Source organism: Denticeps clupeoides, chromosome 7 (assembly GCF_900700375.1).
Source record: "Denticeps clupeoides chromosome 7, fDenClu1.1, whole genome shotgun sequence".
NCBI classification, from domain to species: domain Eukaryota; kingdom Metazoa; phylum Chordata; class Actinopteri; order Clupeiformes; family Denticipitidae; genus Denticeps; species Denticeps clupeoides.
In genome coordinates, this window is record NC_041713.1 from 4,869,106 (window position 1) to 4,889,930 (window position 20,825).

The following is a 20,825-nucleotide window of genomic DNA, read 5'->3' on the forward strand; positions in this document are numbered from 1 at the left end:
TTCATCAAATTCAAATGGATGGGCAGTGATGATAGTGTTGACATCATGTTCATGCTCAAAGCAGCTTCATTTGTCAATACATTCAATTACATTACATTTCGTCATTTTTAATGTCACTTTTCAATGCTTATTAAAAGGAAATCAATAGAAAGATAAATAATATTTAAAAACACTATGCAGTCTCCTATTGACTAATTCTAGATGCCATCTGATAATATTAATAATCTTAAAAAAATTGATAACTATGTGATTACTATTGCTAAAGTGCAGAAGAAGGCTGCTTTGAAAAAAATACATTTTTTGAATTGAGAGATAAAGCTCAGGGAATCAGGTGGAGTTTTCTAACCCGAGACGGCATCGGCAGGCTCCTCGGCGGCGCCTAATGAAACCCGGCTGCTGAGACGTTCATGCGCTGCCACGCTTAATTAGTTTGCTGATTAAAACTTGTTGTGCGGCTGATATTTACCCTGGAGAGGGTGGAAGTCGGCCGGGACGTGAGGAATTCTCCGCGGACGTGTGACCCCGTCTCTTCCCCGCAGGCCTCGGCCCGTCAGTCACTGCCTGTCGCCTGTCTCCGTATTCGCTGTTGACTTTGTTTTGATCAGATATCCCCTCTTCGCCATGCTAGACCGACGCGCTCTTTCTTTTGTTTGAGCTTTATGCTTCTCGTTTTTTTTTTTTTTTTATCTTTCTCTTTTAAAGTAAAATAAGTGACATTGGCCTTTTAAAAAGTTAAAAATGAACATTTAGGCCTCTAATTAATGTCTCTGATTGCAGATGTGTGCAGACGCATTTTCTTGTCCAAGAATACTGTCACCCTCTGTAATTCAAGGTCAACTAATCACACAGAGGCATTCCTTCGCAACCAAACGCCCGCTCTGGACGCGTTGGACGTGTTAGGTTGCCACTGGTGAAGTGCTCATGGCGACACAGTCAAAAACAAGAATGCATGGCATGTCCTAAAATTAAATGTTATAATTAGCTGATGAGCCGTGCTTGAATGCCACCATTGTGTTGCTGGATATCATTTTGTCCTTTTTTTATGGGACCTTCCTGTACACAATGTTTCAAAAAATGTCCAGGACTGTTCATGATATGCAAATAACTTTGCTTCTTTGTGCATTATAGCCACCGAGTAGTTTTAGTGCTGAATTCCCACATTTGAAATCCCACAAAACGAAGAGTCTGGGTTGCTGGTGTGAATTGTGACTTGAGAGGTTCTGTTTAGTTAGGTAATGAATGTGGATTGTGGGTGCTACACAGAAGGATGTGGTTTGACAGGGCTGTTCATATCATTGCTCAGAGTCAGAGCTGCTCCATTTTCTCTGGAAAACTGTTCTAATGATGCCGTTGACCAAAAATGGTCTGTGGCAAAGCAAGCGCTTGCGGGCTTTAACTTGTGCCTGACTGTCCCCCCCCATCAGACCCCCATCTGCCGGGCGGATGGACGTCTCGGTTGGTCTGGAGTGTCTGAGGCTTGCAGAGAAGCACCTGCTCCTGTCTGGTCCCTGCCAGAAGGCCACCAGTCATTTGGCAAGGGGGTTCAGTGGGTTTTGCTGGCCTGGTGTAAGGACTTCTCGATTTGACCTAAAATGATATCAAATTGTATAGTAGCTTATAATGGCCTTAATTATATGTAAATATATGTACACTACCAGTCAAAAGTTTGGACACATCTACTCTGACTGTTATGGAGACTAAGATGGAGCCGTTTTCAAGAATTTAATGCAAGATACATATTTAGTATTTTAGCCTAGTGGGTAACACAAGTCACAGGTTCAAATCCCACTAACTACCATTGTGTCCATGAGCAAGACACTTAACCCCAAGTTGCTCCAATACCGTGTGAGGGTGTAGTGTAAATGTCGTAAATGTATGTGTCACTTTTTTACCTTCATGGCTGCATTGTTTACTATTGACATCAAAAGCCGCTTGATGAGACGCTCTTTATCATGAGTGAATGATAAGTAAGTGTTCAGTATAAACCTTCAGGACTGTTGGAAACTGTCCCCGTTGTCCAACTTAAGGTGAAGGAGAGAAGAAAGCAGAATTTCACAGAAAATTTCTCTATCACAGCAAAGCTCCCTGATTTGGAGCGTTTTGCCTTGTTTTCAATAGTTTTTTATTACACAACCTCTCTTGTGTTGTTTCTTAGTCCTGTGTCTTTAGATTTGTCCTATAATGTAAAAAAAGACCCATAAATGAGCAGGTGCATCCAAACATTTGTCTAGTAGTGTACATATCATTAGCTGTGATTTATTTATTACTATTACTAGGTTGAGGGGTATTACAGTGTTCTAAATACACTGATCGGCCATAACACCAAGACCACTGTTACTTGGACCACTTTTGATAGGTCCTGACCACAAGAACTGCAGTTTTGGAAGATGTGACCTTATAATATAATCATCGTTTATCAGTTTTTCCAGCACTAATGTCATATATGTTATGTTGTCTGCCATTCTTCATTTGTGATTGTTGCTTTTTTTTTTTTTTTTTTTTTACTGTTGAGGCATCAGAAGAGGCATCAGGTTGCTGAGAGCAGCACTACAGAAAATCTCCCTGACAGTGATGAGGCTCCTTATGCTCTTAAAAGCCCAGCATTCGGCATGCATGTGCTCAACAAACCCACTTTTAAGTCTGTGCTTAATATCTTACAATATCTTACAATGTATAACTGTTCAATAGGGTTGTGCTACAATGTCACCAACATGGTACATTCCTGTATTATTTCTTGTTATGTCTCATTAAGTATTGTGATGTTTTGTATACATAAAGTTGCTGCCAGCGCAGTGACTTTGATCATTTTTGTCAAGATTGAAACACGGCTTGTGCTGCCGAGGGAGGGAGAATAGCAGGGGTGGGGTCACTTATCTGGTCATCTGGGTTCCAGCTGTTGACAGCAGAGTGGGAAAAACTGTGGTGGACGTACCCGCTCTCTGCTGACTTGAAAGCCGATGAAAGCCTGTGTGCTTTTGCTGTGTGGCTGCTGATTGGCCGAGTTTGGGGAAATGTGTTTTCCAAATGGACGCTGATCTTTATCTCTTGCCAAATGGCCAGATCCTGCCTTATTTTGAGAAACTGTCCATCTGAACCCTTACAGCATTATTAATTAAACTGACTTTTATTTTTTAAAGTTTTAAAGTTTTATTGATTAATTGACCTTAATTGGTCCCCCAGTTAGGACACTTTCATTGTCTCAAATTGTATGAGAGGTAAATATTTTATTTATACACACACACACACACACACACACACACTTTCAGTACCTCTCATACAATTTACTATTACTATTACTATATATATATATAAATAAAAGCTTCTGTTCTGTATGAAACAATGTGTTCAACGTGAATGGCTCCGCCGGAACCAAATCTAATTGAATGTTGTGGCTTATCCCATTCCATTTAATCTGAAACTCCCATAATTCAATCCCTCTTGGGATGTCAGAGATTGGGGCGGATCAGATTTTTAACGTGTCAGCGAGCACTTTTATCTTTGCCCGCAGACCGATCTGCTCGCCGCCGCGCCCAATCACATTAGCCTGTTCCTTACAGGCCTGTCAGGGGCCTAATTGGGCCTGCGATGGAGAAAGCAGCATGGTCCGTGTACCGGAATTTCTTTTCATGGTGAGGAAAGATGTTTTCATCCGGAAGAGATTATTTTTGTCCTTTGATTTTTGTGTTGCGGAAGGATTTTGGGGGTCACATCTGTCTGTGCATATATGTGTGTGTATGCTTTGCGAATTTGTGTGTGCGCATTTTTTCCAGAAAAGATGCGGAAGTCTTTGCTCTTTATTTTATTTTTGTGTGAAGCGCAGCATGATTGAAATATAGGAACAATACAGGATATTGCTATAACAACAACAAAAAAAATCAATCCATGTCAATCAATCTAAGAGGTGAGCGATGCTATAGTGAGAGAGGTGGGCATTTTACTGTACAACTCAAACATCTAAATGGATCCCACTGAATATCAGAATTATAATCTCATTACATATACTAAATGTGAGTAAAATAATGTCTTCAAAAATGAAGATTTATATGATATTTGATACTTTCAATTACATTACAATATCACCATGTAAAATATTGTGATATATTGCTGATGTATTTTCTAAAAAACCCTACTCAGTATCAATTTGTAACAACAGTTTGGTCCTATGTGCACTAATATCATGTGCATTATGCTTGAATTGGACAGCTGGATAAGAAGACTTTGATTTAAAGTCCCAGCTGCACTCACTCTCTGTATGTCTTGGCAGGGGGCGAGGGGTTCGACAAACCAGTCCTTCTTTTGTTTTGGTAGTTTTGTGCTTTAAATATTTGCATTCAATCCTCACAAATTTCAAGCAGACCGGACTGGGAGCTTTGTGAAGGGGTCATGTACCGCTGGTGTCCAACTTTTTTTATTCACGCTCAACCATCTGTACAACACTGTTATCAGATCTCCCTGCTTCTTTTGTGATTCTTTCTTACTGTAATTATCTCTGTATGTGGAAAGTGCCTGTGGCCTTTCCATGAACTTACAAATGTAGCGAGGAAAAAGTCTTTTTATTTCATACTTTCACACAAAATTCACTTTGCACACAGTTCAATGCTCTAATGGAATGCACTAACACACATGCATTCTAATACAGGCTGTAAAATAACTGTGAATTGAATTAAATTAATCACACATATCGTAGTTAACTATTTAGACTAAAGCTTGTTATAATATTTAAAGCTATTATTTAAAGTGCGAGAAAGAGGCACAGGACCAAGCTAGAAACAACGATTGGTTGCTGCTCTCGTGCTTCCTACATACTATGTAGATATCCAGCAGCTTATTAATACATTCAAAGCATTCAGTGCACACAGCATAGCAGAAAAACAAACACAGAGCAGCATATTGTCCGGCCAAATAAGCCAATAGGTCAAGCTCTTGCCATGTGGGTGCAATAATGGAGATTATTTGACATTGTGCCCTTTAGCAATGCTTAAAAGTGTAAGTGTAAGTTCTTGTAATAATGATAAATTCAACAGACCAGAAGGGTGATGCTTGTGTTTGGTTAGTGTCTGGGTTCCAGGATTTGGAGGTGTACACCAGTCTGCTGTATAGACCTTCTTTTGGATGATGAGTGGGAATTATTTATGTACAAAACACACAGAGGAGAACACAGTGCTCTTCTCACCCTGCTGCTTTGAATTTTGTTTGGGTTTCTCTGCATTTTGTTGGTGTGTCTTTGGTCTTTTTCTATCATTTTTTTTTTTGCTTATGTATTTTGTATGTGTTTTTGTGAGAGATCACCTTAAATTTGCCATATTGAAGGTATGGGGGGTTCATTCACATTCCTCCACCAGACAACACAAAGGAAGTGGTTCGGTTTGGTTTGCCAGACAGAGTAGAGACAGTGTCTGGAGTCAGTCTCCTGCTGGAAGTAGGTTAATGCAGAATGCCAGGGGGGAGGAACTGGAATTTCAAGCTCAGATTGGCACTTGCTGGCTGATTTTATTACATACAGCTATCACATAGATACATTTCCAGTCTGTTCTGCGAGGCCATTTTCAGGTAAAGAGGTCCTCCACCAAAAAAAATATCTGGACAGTGGCCATTAGCAGCCTAGAATTGGAGAGATTGAACAGATCATTTTGGAGGGGTTTAGATGTACTGCTACTGCTATCAGGCTTTCATCGATATATTGACTGAACATTGGAATTTGCCGATATTTTCTTTATTTAAATAATGTTCCCTAAGGACATTTTTTTCTATTTTCTGCCACAACATGAATATGTAATGAATTTGCATCAGCCCATTATTCCATTGCATACCTTGTCCTTTTATTTATCTAACCTTCTAAGAACTGCGAGCCTTCGTCCGCTGCATCTGCAGGACCAGGGAGAGAGAAAGAGGGAAGGTTGGTGCAACAAAGCGCAATGGCAGCAGTTGTGAGGCGGCATCGAGTGATTAAAACCATGACTAGCCATGGGAAACACAGCTGGAACCACCGCCGCTGTCTAATTAAACAGTAGCGACGCCCAATTACATCCCGCCTGCGCTATCGATTCCTGCTTCATGGTGCCTTTTGATTGTTTCGATTGAGTTCTTTCTTGTAATCATGTTCAAGGGCACTGATGGTTACGTTTTTTTTTTTTTTGTTTGCTTCCTTATCTTCTCTTTCATAAACCTGGTGTCAGTCGGAAGTTTTGTTCATTACATCTAGAATTCAGTTTAAAAGTAATTTAATAAATACTTTTCTTGTCTTTCTGATCATGGGTGGTGCTATAATTTTACAAACTCAATAGATGTCACTGTACAGTGTTTTTGGCTTTATCTGCTCTGAGGATATCTGGCATTTTTGGAATGTAGAAATCTGAAAACAATTATGCAAATGTTCTATCTTTTAATAACTGCATTTGGTAAAATCGGTAAGTCATGTGTACTAACTTATGTTTAATTATCTCGCATTGAATACCAGTAATGAGACTGGTATGGTTATGAGACAATCATTGCAAAATTTGGTATATGAAAAATGCCTATGTCCCACGTCTTGAATTTAATTAATTATTTAAATACAAAATTGTTCAATTCAAAAAGTCTGACCCTTTTGGTGTAGGTAGAAAGCTAAATATTGGTAGATATATACCAAATATTTTTTATCAAGTGTTTTAATTAACATTGAAAATACAGTCAATACATGAATGAATGAATGAAAAAGTTTATTTTATTAAGAATGGGAGCAAATAGTAACAAATTGAATTACCTTGTGATGTGGTGGCTGCTTGCTGACTCATTACAGCATGAAATGGCCGGTAGAAGACCAGTAGTAATGGTGGAAATGTTTGAAACCCTGCTGGATTTTTCCAGGTCAGCAGTTTTGGTTCTTGCTGCTGGTACAGTCTGTTGGGAGAACTGGAGTGTGCAACAAACACTCCCTTGCATGTCTCGTAACCTCAGTGAGGTCTAATGGTAAATGAATCCATGAGAATGATCTCGAATACATGAGATCATCTCACTTGTTTTGACCATGCAAAGGGGTACGGTATTTCTGTTAAACACACCACAGCAGGCGGGCCATTGCTTCCAGGTAAAAACCTTTTTTTTTTTTTTTTGGTGAGGTCAGTCATCACCATGGCAACCATGAGGGCTTACAGCAAGGCCAGCATGAGGGTTAGACAGGCTGCCGGAGACTTCTACTCTCTGTTGTTTTTTTATTGCATGCGTTCTCTTTCGATCGCATTCCCGTAGTGAAACACCTCACTCATGTTATCAAAGAACCTGGGTTACGTTGAGTTACCTAACGTTCTTCTGCTAGCCTTTGGCCTAAACCTTTAGAACCCCAGCGTTTTGCTTTGTTGTCTAGCTCCCCTGCTGCCATCTGGAAGTGATGGTGCATGATTGGCTGTGGGGCTGAAAAGGTTTTGCAGACGCAGAGCTTACGGTTTCCACCAAAACATAACTTATCATTAGAGGCTCGAGCCAGAATATAGATTCATTTGGGGTTTTTTTTTTGTATTCATGTTCTCTGAGATGCTTACTTATGGGCCAGAGGGTCTGAAACACCCCAGGCCTTTCTGCCCATGTGGCTTCAGCCAATTACCCAATCTGTTCCCCAATGTCCGCCCATGCCCAGTCAGTCCAGGAGGGCGAGGCAGCCCGCCGCTTGTCTCCTGCTGCAAGAATACATTTCATTGTTGGGTCTTTTGTCACTGAATCCATTATTCTTACTGGCTGTGGAATAACAATAATATTCTTTCATTCTTTATTAATTGTGCCATCTGGGCCAATACAAAATCCAGTTTTATGTATGTCCGCTTGACATAAACTGGTAAATAAGTAGTTTGATGTTTGACAGGGTACTTCATTGTCTTGTGGTGGAACTAACGTAAGGTAGTAGCTGGCTAGCACGCTAACTTCAGTGTTTTTCACTTTAACAATATACTGTACATTGATTTTTTTTTTTTTTTTTTTTAGAATGTAAATCCTTACATATCATTTCGGCTACTCACGCTTCTCTCCGTCATTGTCCGCAGGCTCTAGCAGCGCACCGGGCTTACCTGCTGACCGCACGGATTCCTTCCAAGGTAAGAACCCGAGTGCGTTTTACATCCGGCCTCCCAGCCGTCTCAGCGGAACTCTACATGTGGTTTCGTGGGTGTATTGAGAAACGTCACACACTATTTCAAGTGGCCACTTCGTTAGCTATTAGCATAATTATAAATATCAGAGGCCTGGAGAGAGCAGCTTGTGTTTATCTCCTCACATCATTAATTTATGCTAATGGATGAGGCTTTCGAGGCAGATTCTACTGAGGCAGCGACTCGCGTTTGTGTGCTTTGTTGCTTTCGGCGCCAGGGGGACAACGGTTCTATGGATTTGAAGGAATTTTTTGTTTTCCCGGGAATCACGTGAATAGATCCAACCGTAAGCGCTGGCACTGGATGACCCTGAGATGGTTCATTTCCTGTCAGCCAGCCCCAGGAAAGCCCGCTGACCTCACTGCCCTGCAGCACGTGGCTCTATCGGCTTACAAGTCACCCGGTCACAGCGATAAGACGGCCTTCTCATGCTCCAATATGCCCACTTCAGTGCACAGGAAATAAAAATAGCGCCGCTCCGCCTGCCAGAGATCCAGAGGACTCTTTACGATTAATCCTCGGGTATTTGACGCTCTGTCATCATGCTCGTTGAATCCAGATATGGCTCCATGAAGAATAGGATTTTTACACCGATTTGCGTGCTCTCATTCCACCCAAACCAAAGCCTCCATGGTCGGTGTTAATTGTCGCCCTCGCTCCGCTCAGTGTAGGCACATGATGTGCTGAGATCCCGCCTCCAATTGTTGTGGGTGGTGGCTTAATCATACATAATAACAAACCGCATGGACTCTTATGTGCGTGGTTTGCCTAGTCTAAATATATAGAGCAGATTTTATGACGTTTCTTTCTGCACTTCCTACATAAGTCCTAGGTCAGTATTTGATTGAAGTGACCAGTTCCCATGTGGGAAAGTGTTGTTTCAGCAGCCACTGCCAACATTTAGAGATCATGATGGACATTAAATGCAGCACTTATTCAGTAAAACAACAAAACTATTTATAAAATTAATCTTGATGTTTTGTATTTTATTTTTATACATTTTATGGTAATTTCTTCAGGAGGGTCTGTGTATCGGCTTGTTCACTGCAGTCAATGTTGGTATACATTTTTTTATCAGAGTTTTTTTTCTGTCGTAACTATATGAGGAAGTTTTAACGTTGGTTGTTGTTTGACGTCTCAGACTGTCTTCTCATGTCAACGTACAGTAATAGGATGTCAAGCGCTCACATCGATATTGCATTGTAACTGCTGCATAGATCACTAATGTATTAGAAAGAATGCTTTTTTTTGGCTTCTCTGACAGCAGCAGTATTTAGGAGGAATTATTTAAATTAATTTTAGATTTCATTATTTGGAGGAGGCTTTGAAAATAGTTTGAAAGATGAATGCAGTTTTGACGGCGAACCTGCTATGGATGCCTGTATGAAGTACTGTTAAATTTACTTAATTTTCTGTTTTAAATAATTTTTTGGTCTAATATCAGTGATACTCATGTTAATGATGCATGGTGTTTTAGAATAGAGCAGAGTTTTGCATAATTCAGGCTTTTTTAAAAAAACAAAAATGTAGAAATATCTCATTTGGTTCACTAGGGACTAATCTTATTAATTCAGTACCAAACCGTTTATTCATTTATATTGTAGAGAATTGACCTGTGTAAGCCATACTGAAAGCTTGGTATTGACCAATCAGTAATGTGAAATCTTTATCATGGGTTATGTATGGATATTTTATTGCATTGCAGGATTCTATGTGATTCCCAGCCATAGTATATTTGTTTATATATTCATAACTGGCTCATTATGTGTGTTTCTTTGAATATTTTGTGTCATTCTGATACTCTTAAACTGAGAGGAGAGGATGAATAGTGGCTGCCAAGTCGCCGCTGTGCTCCCGCTGTGAGCAAGCGTTTACAGCACTCGAGGGACGGGCATTCACAGCGTTCACCAAACACTCGTCTCAACCCTGTGCTCAGAAGCCTGGCCTAGGCGTAGCAGGACAGCTGTCCCCCTGTATTCTTCTCTCCTTAGTGTGTCTCACTGAGATGGACATTAACCTGCATGAACCCAAGCAGAGCACTGTTCCCCGGTGACCACAGACTTTGGTGATGCATTTTAAGAACAGAAAACTGCAACTAAGCATGAATAAAGCTTCAAAATAGAATATAAGTTACCATGGACCCATCTGAATACACATTCTATGTTGTAGGGAATTTAGTGCAGCTACCATACCTTCAGTATTCCAGTATATAGGTGAATGGTAGTCGTTTGAATTGGTGAAGCACAATTGTAGTTTGCATTTAAAGGCTCCTCAGGAATTGGGACGGCCTTGATAGACCTCTTATTTAATATCCAGTCCTCAGTGCATCATTCAAAGTGACAGTAACAGATTGGTAGTGGAATTTGTATTAATGCGTTGAGATGTTTTATATGCAGTTAACTTGAGCAAGAATTTGTACCTGTTCATCATACACCGTATATACAGAATTCTAATTCAGCTGTCAAAATGAACATGTTAATCAGTGTGATTTCATTTTAAACATTAAGTGCATGAAATTAATGCAGTTAACGCTGCTGTGGTATGTTTATTGTATGCTCTTGCATGCCTGCTGTTTAGGGAGCACATGTGCATGAGAGTGTATCGTGACATCCTGAGCATTGTTTCCACAATTGTCTATTTCATAGCTTTAAATGTGTGTTACAGCAAGATTTAGTCTTAATGATTAATTTGCGATTAATTTATAGCAAAATGTTTTATTTATGGAACATTATTCAGAGTTACAATCTGCTAAAATAAAAATTAAATCCTAATTCACATGGTGCCGCAGTGTCTGTAGCGTTCTTTCATACCCTGACAGATTTCATCAGGTTCCAGACATGTTTAAAACCCCAGTGATCGATCCCATGTATGATTTCTGTACACTATAAAGATGCGGTGAGTCTAATCGCTGCCATGACTCAGCTTTTTATCACGTTGAAAGAAACATGACCCCTTTCATCAATATTAAAGCCCAGCTTTATAAACCAACAGCAGCTCCTTTATGAAGCCTGGGACCTCATTACCGCTGGCATTCATCTGTGCTAAGCGCCCACCCCCGGGGGCCTGTCCCCATTTATCATTATATGACTCATTTTATTCTTTTTCAGGTGGAGATGACTTTCAATTATTTGGAGATACAAGGCATTGCTTGCAATAAGCCCACACAGGTGAGTTGTGTTCAGTGCCGTGCTGTCCCTCTGACTTGGTGGAGAGACCCCAAAAAGGGCAGCTGTGTCCTCACCCTCAGTTCTGTAGTTTTCTTCTTCTTCTACTTTTTCTTCCTTTGAGTGATGGCTCACTGTCAGCCGTCAGCAATTTCCTTCATCTCCCTCAGCTCTGTCTCAGTATTCGGCAAGGCTCCGGGGGATGTGGATGCCCTCAGGCTTCAGTCTGAGGAACCCCTGAAAAGATCGAAACACCCCCCTCCCCGCACCCTTTTCCTGTCGAAGGCATCCATGAAGAGTAGCGAGAACTCTGTAGATGCACCGAGCCCTTTGATAGACCTAATGAGGTGCCTCACTACAGAGTGAGGAGAGGATCTTGGTGCATAACACCAGAGATGGTGGTTTTAGACACTTGACCCTTCTTCCACAAAAATGTGGCCATATCTGGCACCTATTAAGCCAGTTTGCATTGGCCCAAGTGCTTAGTTGAGCATGCACAGTGGAAATATGTGTAATCTGTGGACCCACCATGTTTTGGAGCAAAGTCTCCAGATTTTTTGGATTTTATGGCATGCATTGAAAGTGCAATTGTGAGGTTCTTCCTATTCCTGTAGCATGGTCTTGTTAGGACGGTGCTTTTCTCAGTGGCACCTTGGTCGACTGAAGCTTGACTAGACTAAAATGAGTACGGACGTTACTAGACTAAAATTAAAATCAAGACAGGCCTCCAAAAACAGTGTGTTTTATATAAAATACATTTACATTTACAGCATTTATCAGACGCCCTTATCCAGAGCGACTTACAATCAGTAGTTACAGGGACAGTCCCCCCCCTGGAGCAACTTAGGGTTAAGTGTCTTGCTCAGGGACACAATGGTAGTAAGTGGGATTTGAACCTGGGTCTCCTGGTTCATAGGCGAGTGTGTTACCCACTAGGCTACTACCACCTAAATAGTGTTTAAACTGATATTTTTAAAACTCACATGCACTGTTTTGTTTTCTCCAGACTATTTATTTGTATATTGTACTTTTTATTTATATCTTGTACTACTTCCTGCCGTGGCAATGTAAATTGTGGGACTAATAAAGGGTCATCTGATCTTAGCAAGATGGAGAGGATTTTGGTAGCTGTTTGTGATGGATGTTAACATGCAGTCTGAACATCTTGCCGCTACTGACTGGTGTGTCTCACAACGTCCTGACTCTCTTGCAGTTGTCTGTCGAGTATGAGCGAGGACACACATCTCTGAAGCTGATGTCCACGGAGGAGGTCAACGAGGTTGTGGCCCACATTGGAAGTTGTCTACAGAGGATATGTCCCGGCCTGTCTCCTCTGTAAGTTCTGAGTGCCCATTTTAGTAACTCCTGTCTAGTAGCACATAAAAAATTTAGTACACTAGAATGTCTTGAGTATGAGTATGTTTGGTTAAAGCAAAGTAGCTGAAATGATATGAAGGTTCGTCTTAGAAAAGTGATTGTGATTGAGAAACGCTGCAACACAGCACACAGTGACACAACAAAAAGTGTCCTCTGCTTTTAACCATCACCCTTGGTGAGCAGTGGGCAGCCATGAAAGGCAGTGCGTGGGGACGGTGTTTAGCCCAGTGGCACCTTGGCGGTTCGGGATTCAAAACCGTAACCATCCGATTATGAGTACGCTTCCTTACCTGCTAGGCCACCACTGCTGCTGAATAGCAGCCGCCCATGTTAATTTGGTGTGAATAGGTATTGAATATTGCTGGGTGGTTTTCCAAGATTCGTGATCACTTGTGGTATGCTTAAATAATAAAAAATTTGGAATTCATGCATGTACGACAGAAATTCAAGAGATGCAACGATGCAAGCGATGCAACAAGAGACCCTTAACTGTGCACTTGAACATAACCTACATATTAAGTCATTTAGAGTTTTGCTCAGAATTTTTGATAAATTAAAGTGAATCTGTGTCAGGATCCAGTCCGGATTGTCACTTTGTCCCATGCTATTATGTTTCCTGATTGTCTTGTGTTCACTTGTGTCTGCCTGTATAAAGCTGCCCTGTTGGCCGTTGGGTCGTTGTTTGGTGTCGTGTGCTCCACGTAATAAACCCCTGCCTCCTGGCGTTGTGCGTGTGCGTCCTCCATCCTCGCCATGTCCAGCCATCGTGACATTCTGTGTTTTACAGCCTTACTGTTACACCCTCCCGCCTCTGTGAACTGGTGTGAGTGAGGAGCATGTACTCCATAGATCAGACAGAAGACTCGTCTTTGTTTGTTTGGCCATAAAAACTGTAGTTGTTGTCTGTGTGTGTGGTTGGCACCCATCTTTATTCCATGCCGGTGACTCCTACAGGAAGGTGTTGAAGAAACTGACAATGGAGCCTCCAGACAGGCTGACCAGCCTGCAGGCCCTGTGGGAGACCCAGAGCGTATCTGACCCCGGACCCTGTGGTAAAGTCCGCTTCTCCAGAGTTATGACTGTTTTCGTGTGTGAAATTGTTGAGAGCATAAGAGCATTGCATATATATTTTTCATTATTTTCATTACGTATTCCTGCATGTTTACGTATTTATGGAACTCTTCTCTGTATGTAGGGGGATTTTCTCAGATGTACCGGTGCGTGTGTGACTGGCTGGGCCTGCCGTACAGAGAGGAAGTCCAGTGGGTCTGTACCGTCCACTTCTCACCCAAACTGCTCTTTCCCTACCCCCTGATCGCAGCACCCAGGTTTCATGACTGAATGTTCCACATTTCCTGTGTCAGGATGGTGGTACACACACACACACACACACACACACACATAAGCAGTCTGCTCTTATCAGGCCTGAGGCTGTTTAAACAGCTGCTGCGCTGAACATGAAAAAGATCTGAAAACCACACATCACACAAACAAGAACTTTGTTCCTGCTTAACAATGCCTTTTTTCCATACAGATTCAGGCAACAAGCTGTATAGTAGGGCTGCAAGATAATGACAAAAACCTGCAGTTACTTTGATATCATGTTTTAATTGTAACTCAAATAGCATCTTATGTAAAATATATATATATTTACATAGGTAATTGGTTTATCCAGAGGTGTGGTAAATTACTGTAAATCACCTCTGAATTGAGTTTATAGCGGAGTCCCTTCTGTTTGGTGGACTTCTCTATTACAAAAAAATAAATCCTTACTGGGGATTCTCCTCACTCTACTTTTGGTTTTTTAATGCAAGGTTGGTTTTTAAATAAAGGTTGACTTTAAAATGACTTTTAGCTGCTAGTCTGTCTTGAAAAGCTCTTGTCAATTTAAATCTAGCTATACAGGTTTGAAGATCAGATATGGATTGCAAAGATAAGAACATCTGCTAAATTCCAAAAAAAATGGACATTTACAGTGATGCACCAAGAGCTGCTTTATGGTTATGGCAGAATCATTTGTGTTAAAATGAGTGCACTGTCTCCTCAAAATGTGTCTATTGTCTATTTTAATTATTATTAATAGTAGTAGTAATAATAATACTGTTATTATTTATTGCATTTCAGTCCTGGACATCTTTCTCCTACTGAAATATATGTATTTAACATAAATGCTTTTATTTGCATTGGTCAGGATGTTGACACAATCTACCTGACACAAGACACACGAGACCTAAACCTTCAGGATTTCAGTCATCTGGAAAATAGGTATGTTCTCTTTTTTTCATGAGTAAAGGCATATCAGTGAACATTCAGGACATCTGTGCAGCCTGGCCTTATTTCCATTTTTTTCCTGCATTTTAGGGATTTGGTGGCTATAATTGCTGTTCTGGAATACAACCAATGGTTCACAAAGCTCTCCACCAAGGATTACAAACTGGTGAGTTAATCCCAGCCCTGACTGGCAGTTTTGCAAAAATCGACAGCAGCTTCTTTGAAACCAGACCTCTGTCACGTCTAGGGCAATAAGAGATTGTCGCTCAGCCAATCAAGAACCGCGGCTCTATATCACTGCTGCCTTATCTTTCATCTCATTGTTTTTGCCGATTATCCTCTAGAGGTTGAGAATTCATGCACAGGCTTAGTGACGGTAATTAGAAACCACTAACCATCTTACATTCGTCAAAATGCGGGTCCAAAATGTACATCGCCCTGCAGGTATCGGGTTGAGGAAGCAGTCCAGGTTATTTGTGACTGTAGCTTCGCTCTGCGGGTTTGGCCTTTTGCAGTTTTTGAAACCGTCTGATTCGATGAATGTGTTAGGTTTGGCTGAAGCCTCTGTGAAAGTGTCATGTGATTTGCTGCAGAGTGAGTCCAGAGAGAAATAAATGAGGGGCGGGTGTCAAACTGCTTTTGGTGTGCCAGATGGGTGTCTGATGAATAACTCAAGGGAGCTGAGACAGGGGGAACAGCAAGGGGACTGAGATGGTTGCTCATCCTCAGCATAAGTGGTTTCTAGGCACATAAAATAAGAGTGGTAGAAGCCTAATGTAACATGTTCAAACCTCACTTACTACCATTGTGTCCCTGAGCAAGACACTTAACCCTGAGTGTGTCCAGGGGGACTGTCCCTGCAACTACTGATTGTAAGTTGCCCTGGATAAGGGTGTCTGATAAATGTTATAAGAATAACTAATAAACTGCCCAATGACAATTATAGTGCCCAAGATGAATGGCGCACTATGTAACGTTGTTTATATAAAATATAAAATTCAGTATGTATAGTATTCATAACTGCTGTATGATACCTATAATCCATACCTATGAATCATTGTGTTTTCATTAAAACATCTACTGCCACTTTTCAATAATATATATTTCTGTTTGACTCATGGTGGCTCTTTATTGACTCACATAGTTGAAGTAAATTATAAAGTGATATATATAAAAAAAAAGAACTTTAAGTTATAAATACATAGACAAAATACTGACATATCACATTAAAATGTATAAACAGGATCTGAACAGAGTGTAAATGTTTTAGAGTAATGTAAATGATGATGACTTTAAATTGGGTTTGACAGTAATTTATGAATACCAGTGTCAGCTGGGATATGTCCCCTTATGATGCACCTTCTTCAAGACACATTTTACATCCAAACGTGAATGGAACTATAAATTAGAATCTTATCAAAATGCATAAGTGCCTAGTGTAAGTGGTGGCTGTGATGCATCTATGTGCAGATTAGCTTGTGGGCAGTTATTACAGAGATGTGAGTGTTTTTAAACATGAGACCTGCTGCACTTACGGTACAGTCTCCCGGACCCAGAGCAGAGAGTCAGACGGACAACCTGAGCAGTTGGGACCGACTTTTTTTTTTTTTTCATGCAGCATTCCACACACTACTCCCACACCAGGAATGCACTGACCCCAAGTAACCTCCCCTTACCGCCGACCGCATCTGGGCATTGCAACAAACACAAAGATGGCCTTGTCCTTATCAGCGATCTCATGTTTTATTACAACACGGTGTAAAGAACACTGTATACCACTGTACTTCAGTGTTGAATTAACAGTAAATTAAAACAAGAGGTATTTGGTTGCATTGACAATTAAAATTAAAGTTGTCAATATAACCAAATAAAACAATTCAAGCAACAGTTCTTGTTTATACAGGCCAAAAGTTTGGACACACCTTCTCATTCAATGTGTTCTCTTTGTTTTCATGACCATTTACATTGGTAGATTCTCACTGAAGGCATCAAAACTATGAATGAACACATGTGGAGTTAGCTTATGGCCTGTACTGTATGTAGAACTGACCTTTTAATTCCAGAAGTTCTAAAATCGTGTTCTGTTTTTTTCTTCCTGATTGTGCTGACGCTGGTGACAAATATACGAGAGTTGTGAGTGGTGAACGTAGGAAACAAGTATTTCTGTCTGAAAGGAGACTGGGGCCGAGACGCAGAACAGGATCTGTGTTGTCCACACTTAAATTTAGTTTAGCACAATTTAGATCTGGTGAGATTCCTTGTATTCCAATCTTAAAAACCCCATTCACATTACGCACTCATTTTTTCTTGCAGATGCAAAAGCTCAGCTCCTGTCTGGCCATTTCATAATAAAAAAAATTAGCAAAGGTGCTTAGTGATTCTAAGGGTGTTACATTTAAGTTTGTCACTAATGTTGTCCCCAACGCTCCAGTCTGCAGATGTCTGTGAACAGATTTTGAGGGTGGTGTCCAAGTCCAGTCGGCTAGAAGAGCTGGTTCTGGAGAACACAGGACTCAAAACGTGAGGCCATTGTTCTGCTCTTCACCTACTGTGTACCTGAGTGAGACACAATTAAGACACATTAACCATGTCTGAATCTTTCAGGGACTTTGCACAGAAGCTGGCCAACGCGTTCGCCCAGAACCCCAACTCAGGGCTTCACACCATAAACCTCGCCAACAATCCACTGGAGGACAGAGGTACGTCCAGATTTTTAAGGATTGCTTATAGACCTCTATGTTAATCACGTGGGTGGTTGGAGCCTAGTGGGTAACACACTCGGCAGGTTCAAATCCCACCTACTACCATTGTGTCCCTGAGCAAGACACTTAAAACCAAAGGACAGATTTGAATGACTAAAAAAATCACTGAATCATTTTCAGAGAGAAATAAATAATCATGTATATGTAAATTAAGATTAAAGGTCCCTTATCATTAAAATTTCACTTCTATTGGCCGCTCTCCTTGTCACGCCTCTCTCCTCCTCATTAGCATTTAAAGCTACAGACACAGAAAAGGCGTGTCCTGGGGAAATCTCACTGTGGCACTGGATCAAAGTGGCTGTAAGGGATTCTGCGCCATGTCTGAAATTACAGAAAGAGACTTCAGATACAGTATTAGGGGACCAACAAGACCAATATAAAAGCAAAAAAAATTTATTTCATGTCAGGGGACCTTTAACATGGATTTGAGAAATTTTTTCGGGATTTTGGGTCTTTCTGCCATGACAATGTAAATTTCCCACTTATGGGCTAATAAAGGACAATCTTTTCTTATCTTATCTTGATGCTGTATGTTGTAAAAACAAAATGTGCACTCATTAATATAGTAAAAAATTATTAATGTAGTATTTCACACCATTAATTCAAAACAATAATACACATATGATATATGGATATTTTATCCCTAAGGTAATGTTGTATTTGTAATGTTCCATTTTATGATAAATAAAATATTTATTTTCATTATTTCAACTAGAGAAATCCAAGTGTACTAGAGACATTTCCAAGCTACAAAATGCTGAGCCGAGGCATTCAGTCTTGCATGATTTAGTGATAAAATGTGTGCAGCAGCAGCAGCCACTTTTGGCCTTCAGTGTTAGATGCGACAGTCTCACACTGACATGCAGACTAAAGGATTTTCGGCAGGCCCAGCAGTCTGGGGTGTCTTCTGCTAGATGCCATAGATGTCAGCCATGGACATGGGGAATAAAACATGAAAAAGAATGAATGCATATGAAGGCAAGCGGCAGTCAGGAGAAGAGCATTTCAGATGAGTTGTGAAGACTCTCTTAATGACAGTTAGGATGCAGGCTGAGACTTTTTTAATGAACTTTTTACTGATAGTAATGTACAGTGTCTTTATACTGGGTTCATGGAGATTTGAATGCAATAGATTTATGCTAATTCTTAAATTCTCTCCTTTTAAAAATTACTAGCAAATATATTTAGTAGCATACTGAACTAGAATATAATGTATTGCTATTGCATAATTTGATTATGTTATCTTATTGTGTGATTTTTATATCTTGGTCTCTGGTTATAGGTATTGCATCTCTGGGTGCCCAGTTTGCCAAACTCCGGAAGGGGCTAAAGCATCTGAACTTCTCCAGAACCTCATTATCACCCAAAGGTAACAACAGAACCGAGGGCAACTCATATGCCGGGATTTATGTTGTTTATATTTACATCAGCCTAGGACGAACTCTCACCGGCCACCGTAAGTATTAGTTGAGTGCGGCTGCCTTTCATTGTCTACCTGACCCATTATGTCCTGTTCGGAATCAGCTTTTGTCAGCACTCTGCCACGTCTGGGCGTTAAGGGAAGGAAGCACTTCCCTCGTCTGCAGCCTTTCACCAATTCAGATGGAAGCTTCATAGCAACATGCCAGCGTGGTTAATGGAGTGCTAATGAATTACACTTGCTGCTCCTTTGTGGCGCCTTTGAGAGGTTTGCAAATGAGCGCATCTGCTCGGAGAACGTGTTAATCTGGGTACATGGGCGGTGTGCATTTTATCACCTGTTTCCACGGAGCTCGAACCAGGCGTGATGGCCTAGTCATTATTAATTGTCAGGCGTTGCAAGATAAGCATGGCACGTGCGGTGAATACGAACATCTATTACTATAGAGAAATTATGATGAGGTTTTATAAAATTTTATAAACATTTATACATATATACATACATTTTGTGGCCAGTTCTGGAAATCGTAAGATAATGTGTATTGTGAGTAAAAATGTGAGTAAAATAAATTTTTTGTTCAAATGAGAATTTGCTCTTTTATTTAAGTAATTAATAATTTGTGTATTTATTTACTTTGAATAAAATCATTAATATTGATTTCAGAAACATTGTTTTAAAACCAGGCACTAGAAGTAAATAAGTAAAAAAGCATGGGTTTTCCTGCCTTTTTGCTTTTTTCTGAGTCCGTTATGTCCTCCGCATCTCTTGTGGAAATTAATATTTGCAACAACAGGAGAGAAATCTGAGGCCCACCATCCATATCTAACCGCTGACACTGCTTCATCACATTTTTTGTTTAAAGTCTTTTGCATGTAGTTTTAATTTTTCATTTATGAGTCATCTGCATTGCTTCTGCATTTAACAAGTTTTTTTTTCCATTATGTATTTTTTATAATGTTATATTGCACCATGTAATGTATTTAACACGTAAGTTAGTGGTGTGTTGGGGTTGGTCTCCCTTGCCAGAAAAATGCTCAGTAGCTCAATTTCTCTCCCCCGCAGCCAGCTATAAAATTAGGGCACAGTCAGCTCCTGATTACATAATTATTCATCTGACTGTGCGACTCCAGTGGCTGTAGGGACCTCTGGAGGGTGTAAAGTCCACAAGGTGTTTAAAGGTCTATGGGGATTAGATTTATTACAATCTCTCACGCCTTGACTGTGAAGCAGCGTTTTCCAGTTTACACAGACAAATGCACCCGAAATCCCAAAACTCTTCATTAACTAATAATCCTGATTCATCATGCAATGTTATATTCACATTTATTTAAATGTACTGTAAATAAGCAAAAAGCATAAATATACCAGGATCCAGGATCATGTGTATCTAAACTGATATATTAAAAGCATAGATAGAACAGTAAAAATGTATACATATATAAATAATGATTATGTAATTAATATTAAATATAATAAACACTAAATACGTGTGTGTATGAGTATGTAGGTGAGTATATTGTATGTATTTGTAGATTAAGAAAATATATAAGATATTTTTTCTTAATGTCCACTTTTAATCATATGAAAGGCAAGTGGCTGCCATTGTTTAATAACGCATACAAGTATGAAATATGAGGAAGTAAAAATCTGCCTTTTGTTCAGAACCATTGTTGGTTTTTGTGCCGTTTTAACTTTCAGAACCTTGTAATTAAGC

The 20,825-nt window shown here is 40.2% G+C and overlaps 1 protein-coding gene across 5 annotated transcripts in view; it reads left to right on the forward strand.

The window, feature by feature from the left end:
• LOC114794307 (F-actin-uncapping protein LRRC16A-like) overlaps positions 1-20,825 on the forward strand; it is a 52,927-nt gene that overhangs the window by 6,705 nt on the left and 25,397 nt on the right. For all 5 annotated transcript variants that reach the window (XM_028986775.1, XM_028986777.1, XM_028986776.1 and 2 more), the window contains exons 3-12: positions 8,013-8,063; positions 11,225-11,284; positions 12,495-12,616; positions 13,613-13,710; positions 13,854-13,924; positions 14,850-14,923; positions 15,020-15,095; positions 17,361-17,449; positions 17,534-17,628; positions 18,974-19,060. In XM_028986775.1, the coding sequence (XP_028842608.1) occupies positions 8,013-8,063; positions 11,225-11,284; positions 12,495-12,616; positions 13,613-13,710; positions 13,854-13,924; positions 14,850-14,923; positions 15,020-15,095; positions 17,361-17,449; positions 17,534-17,628; positions 18,974-19,060 (823 nt within the window). The remainder of the gene's footprint in view (positions 1-8,012; positions 8,064-11,224; positions 11,285-12,494; positions 12,617-13,612; positions 13,711-13,853; positions 13,925-14,849; positions 14,924-15,019; positions 15,096-17,360; positions 17,450-17,533; positions 17,629-18,973; positions 19,061-20,825) is intronic.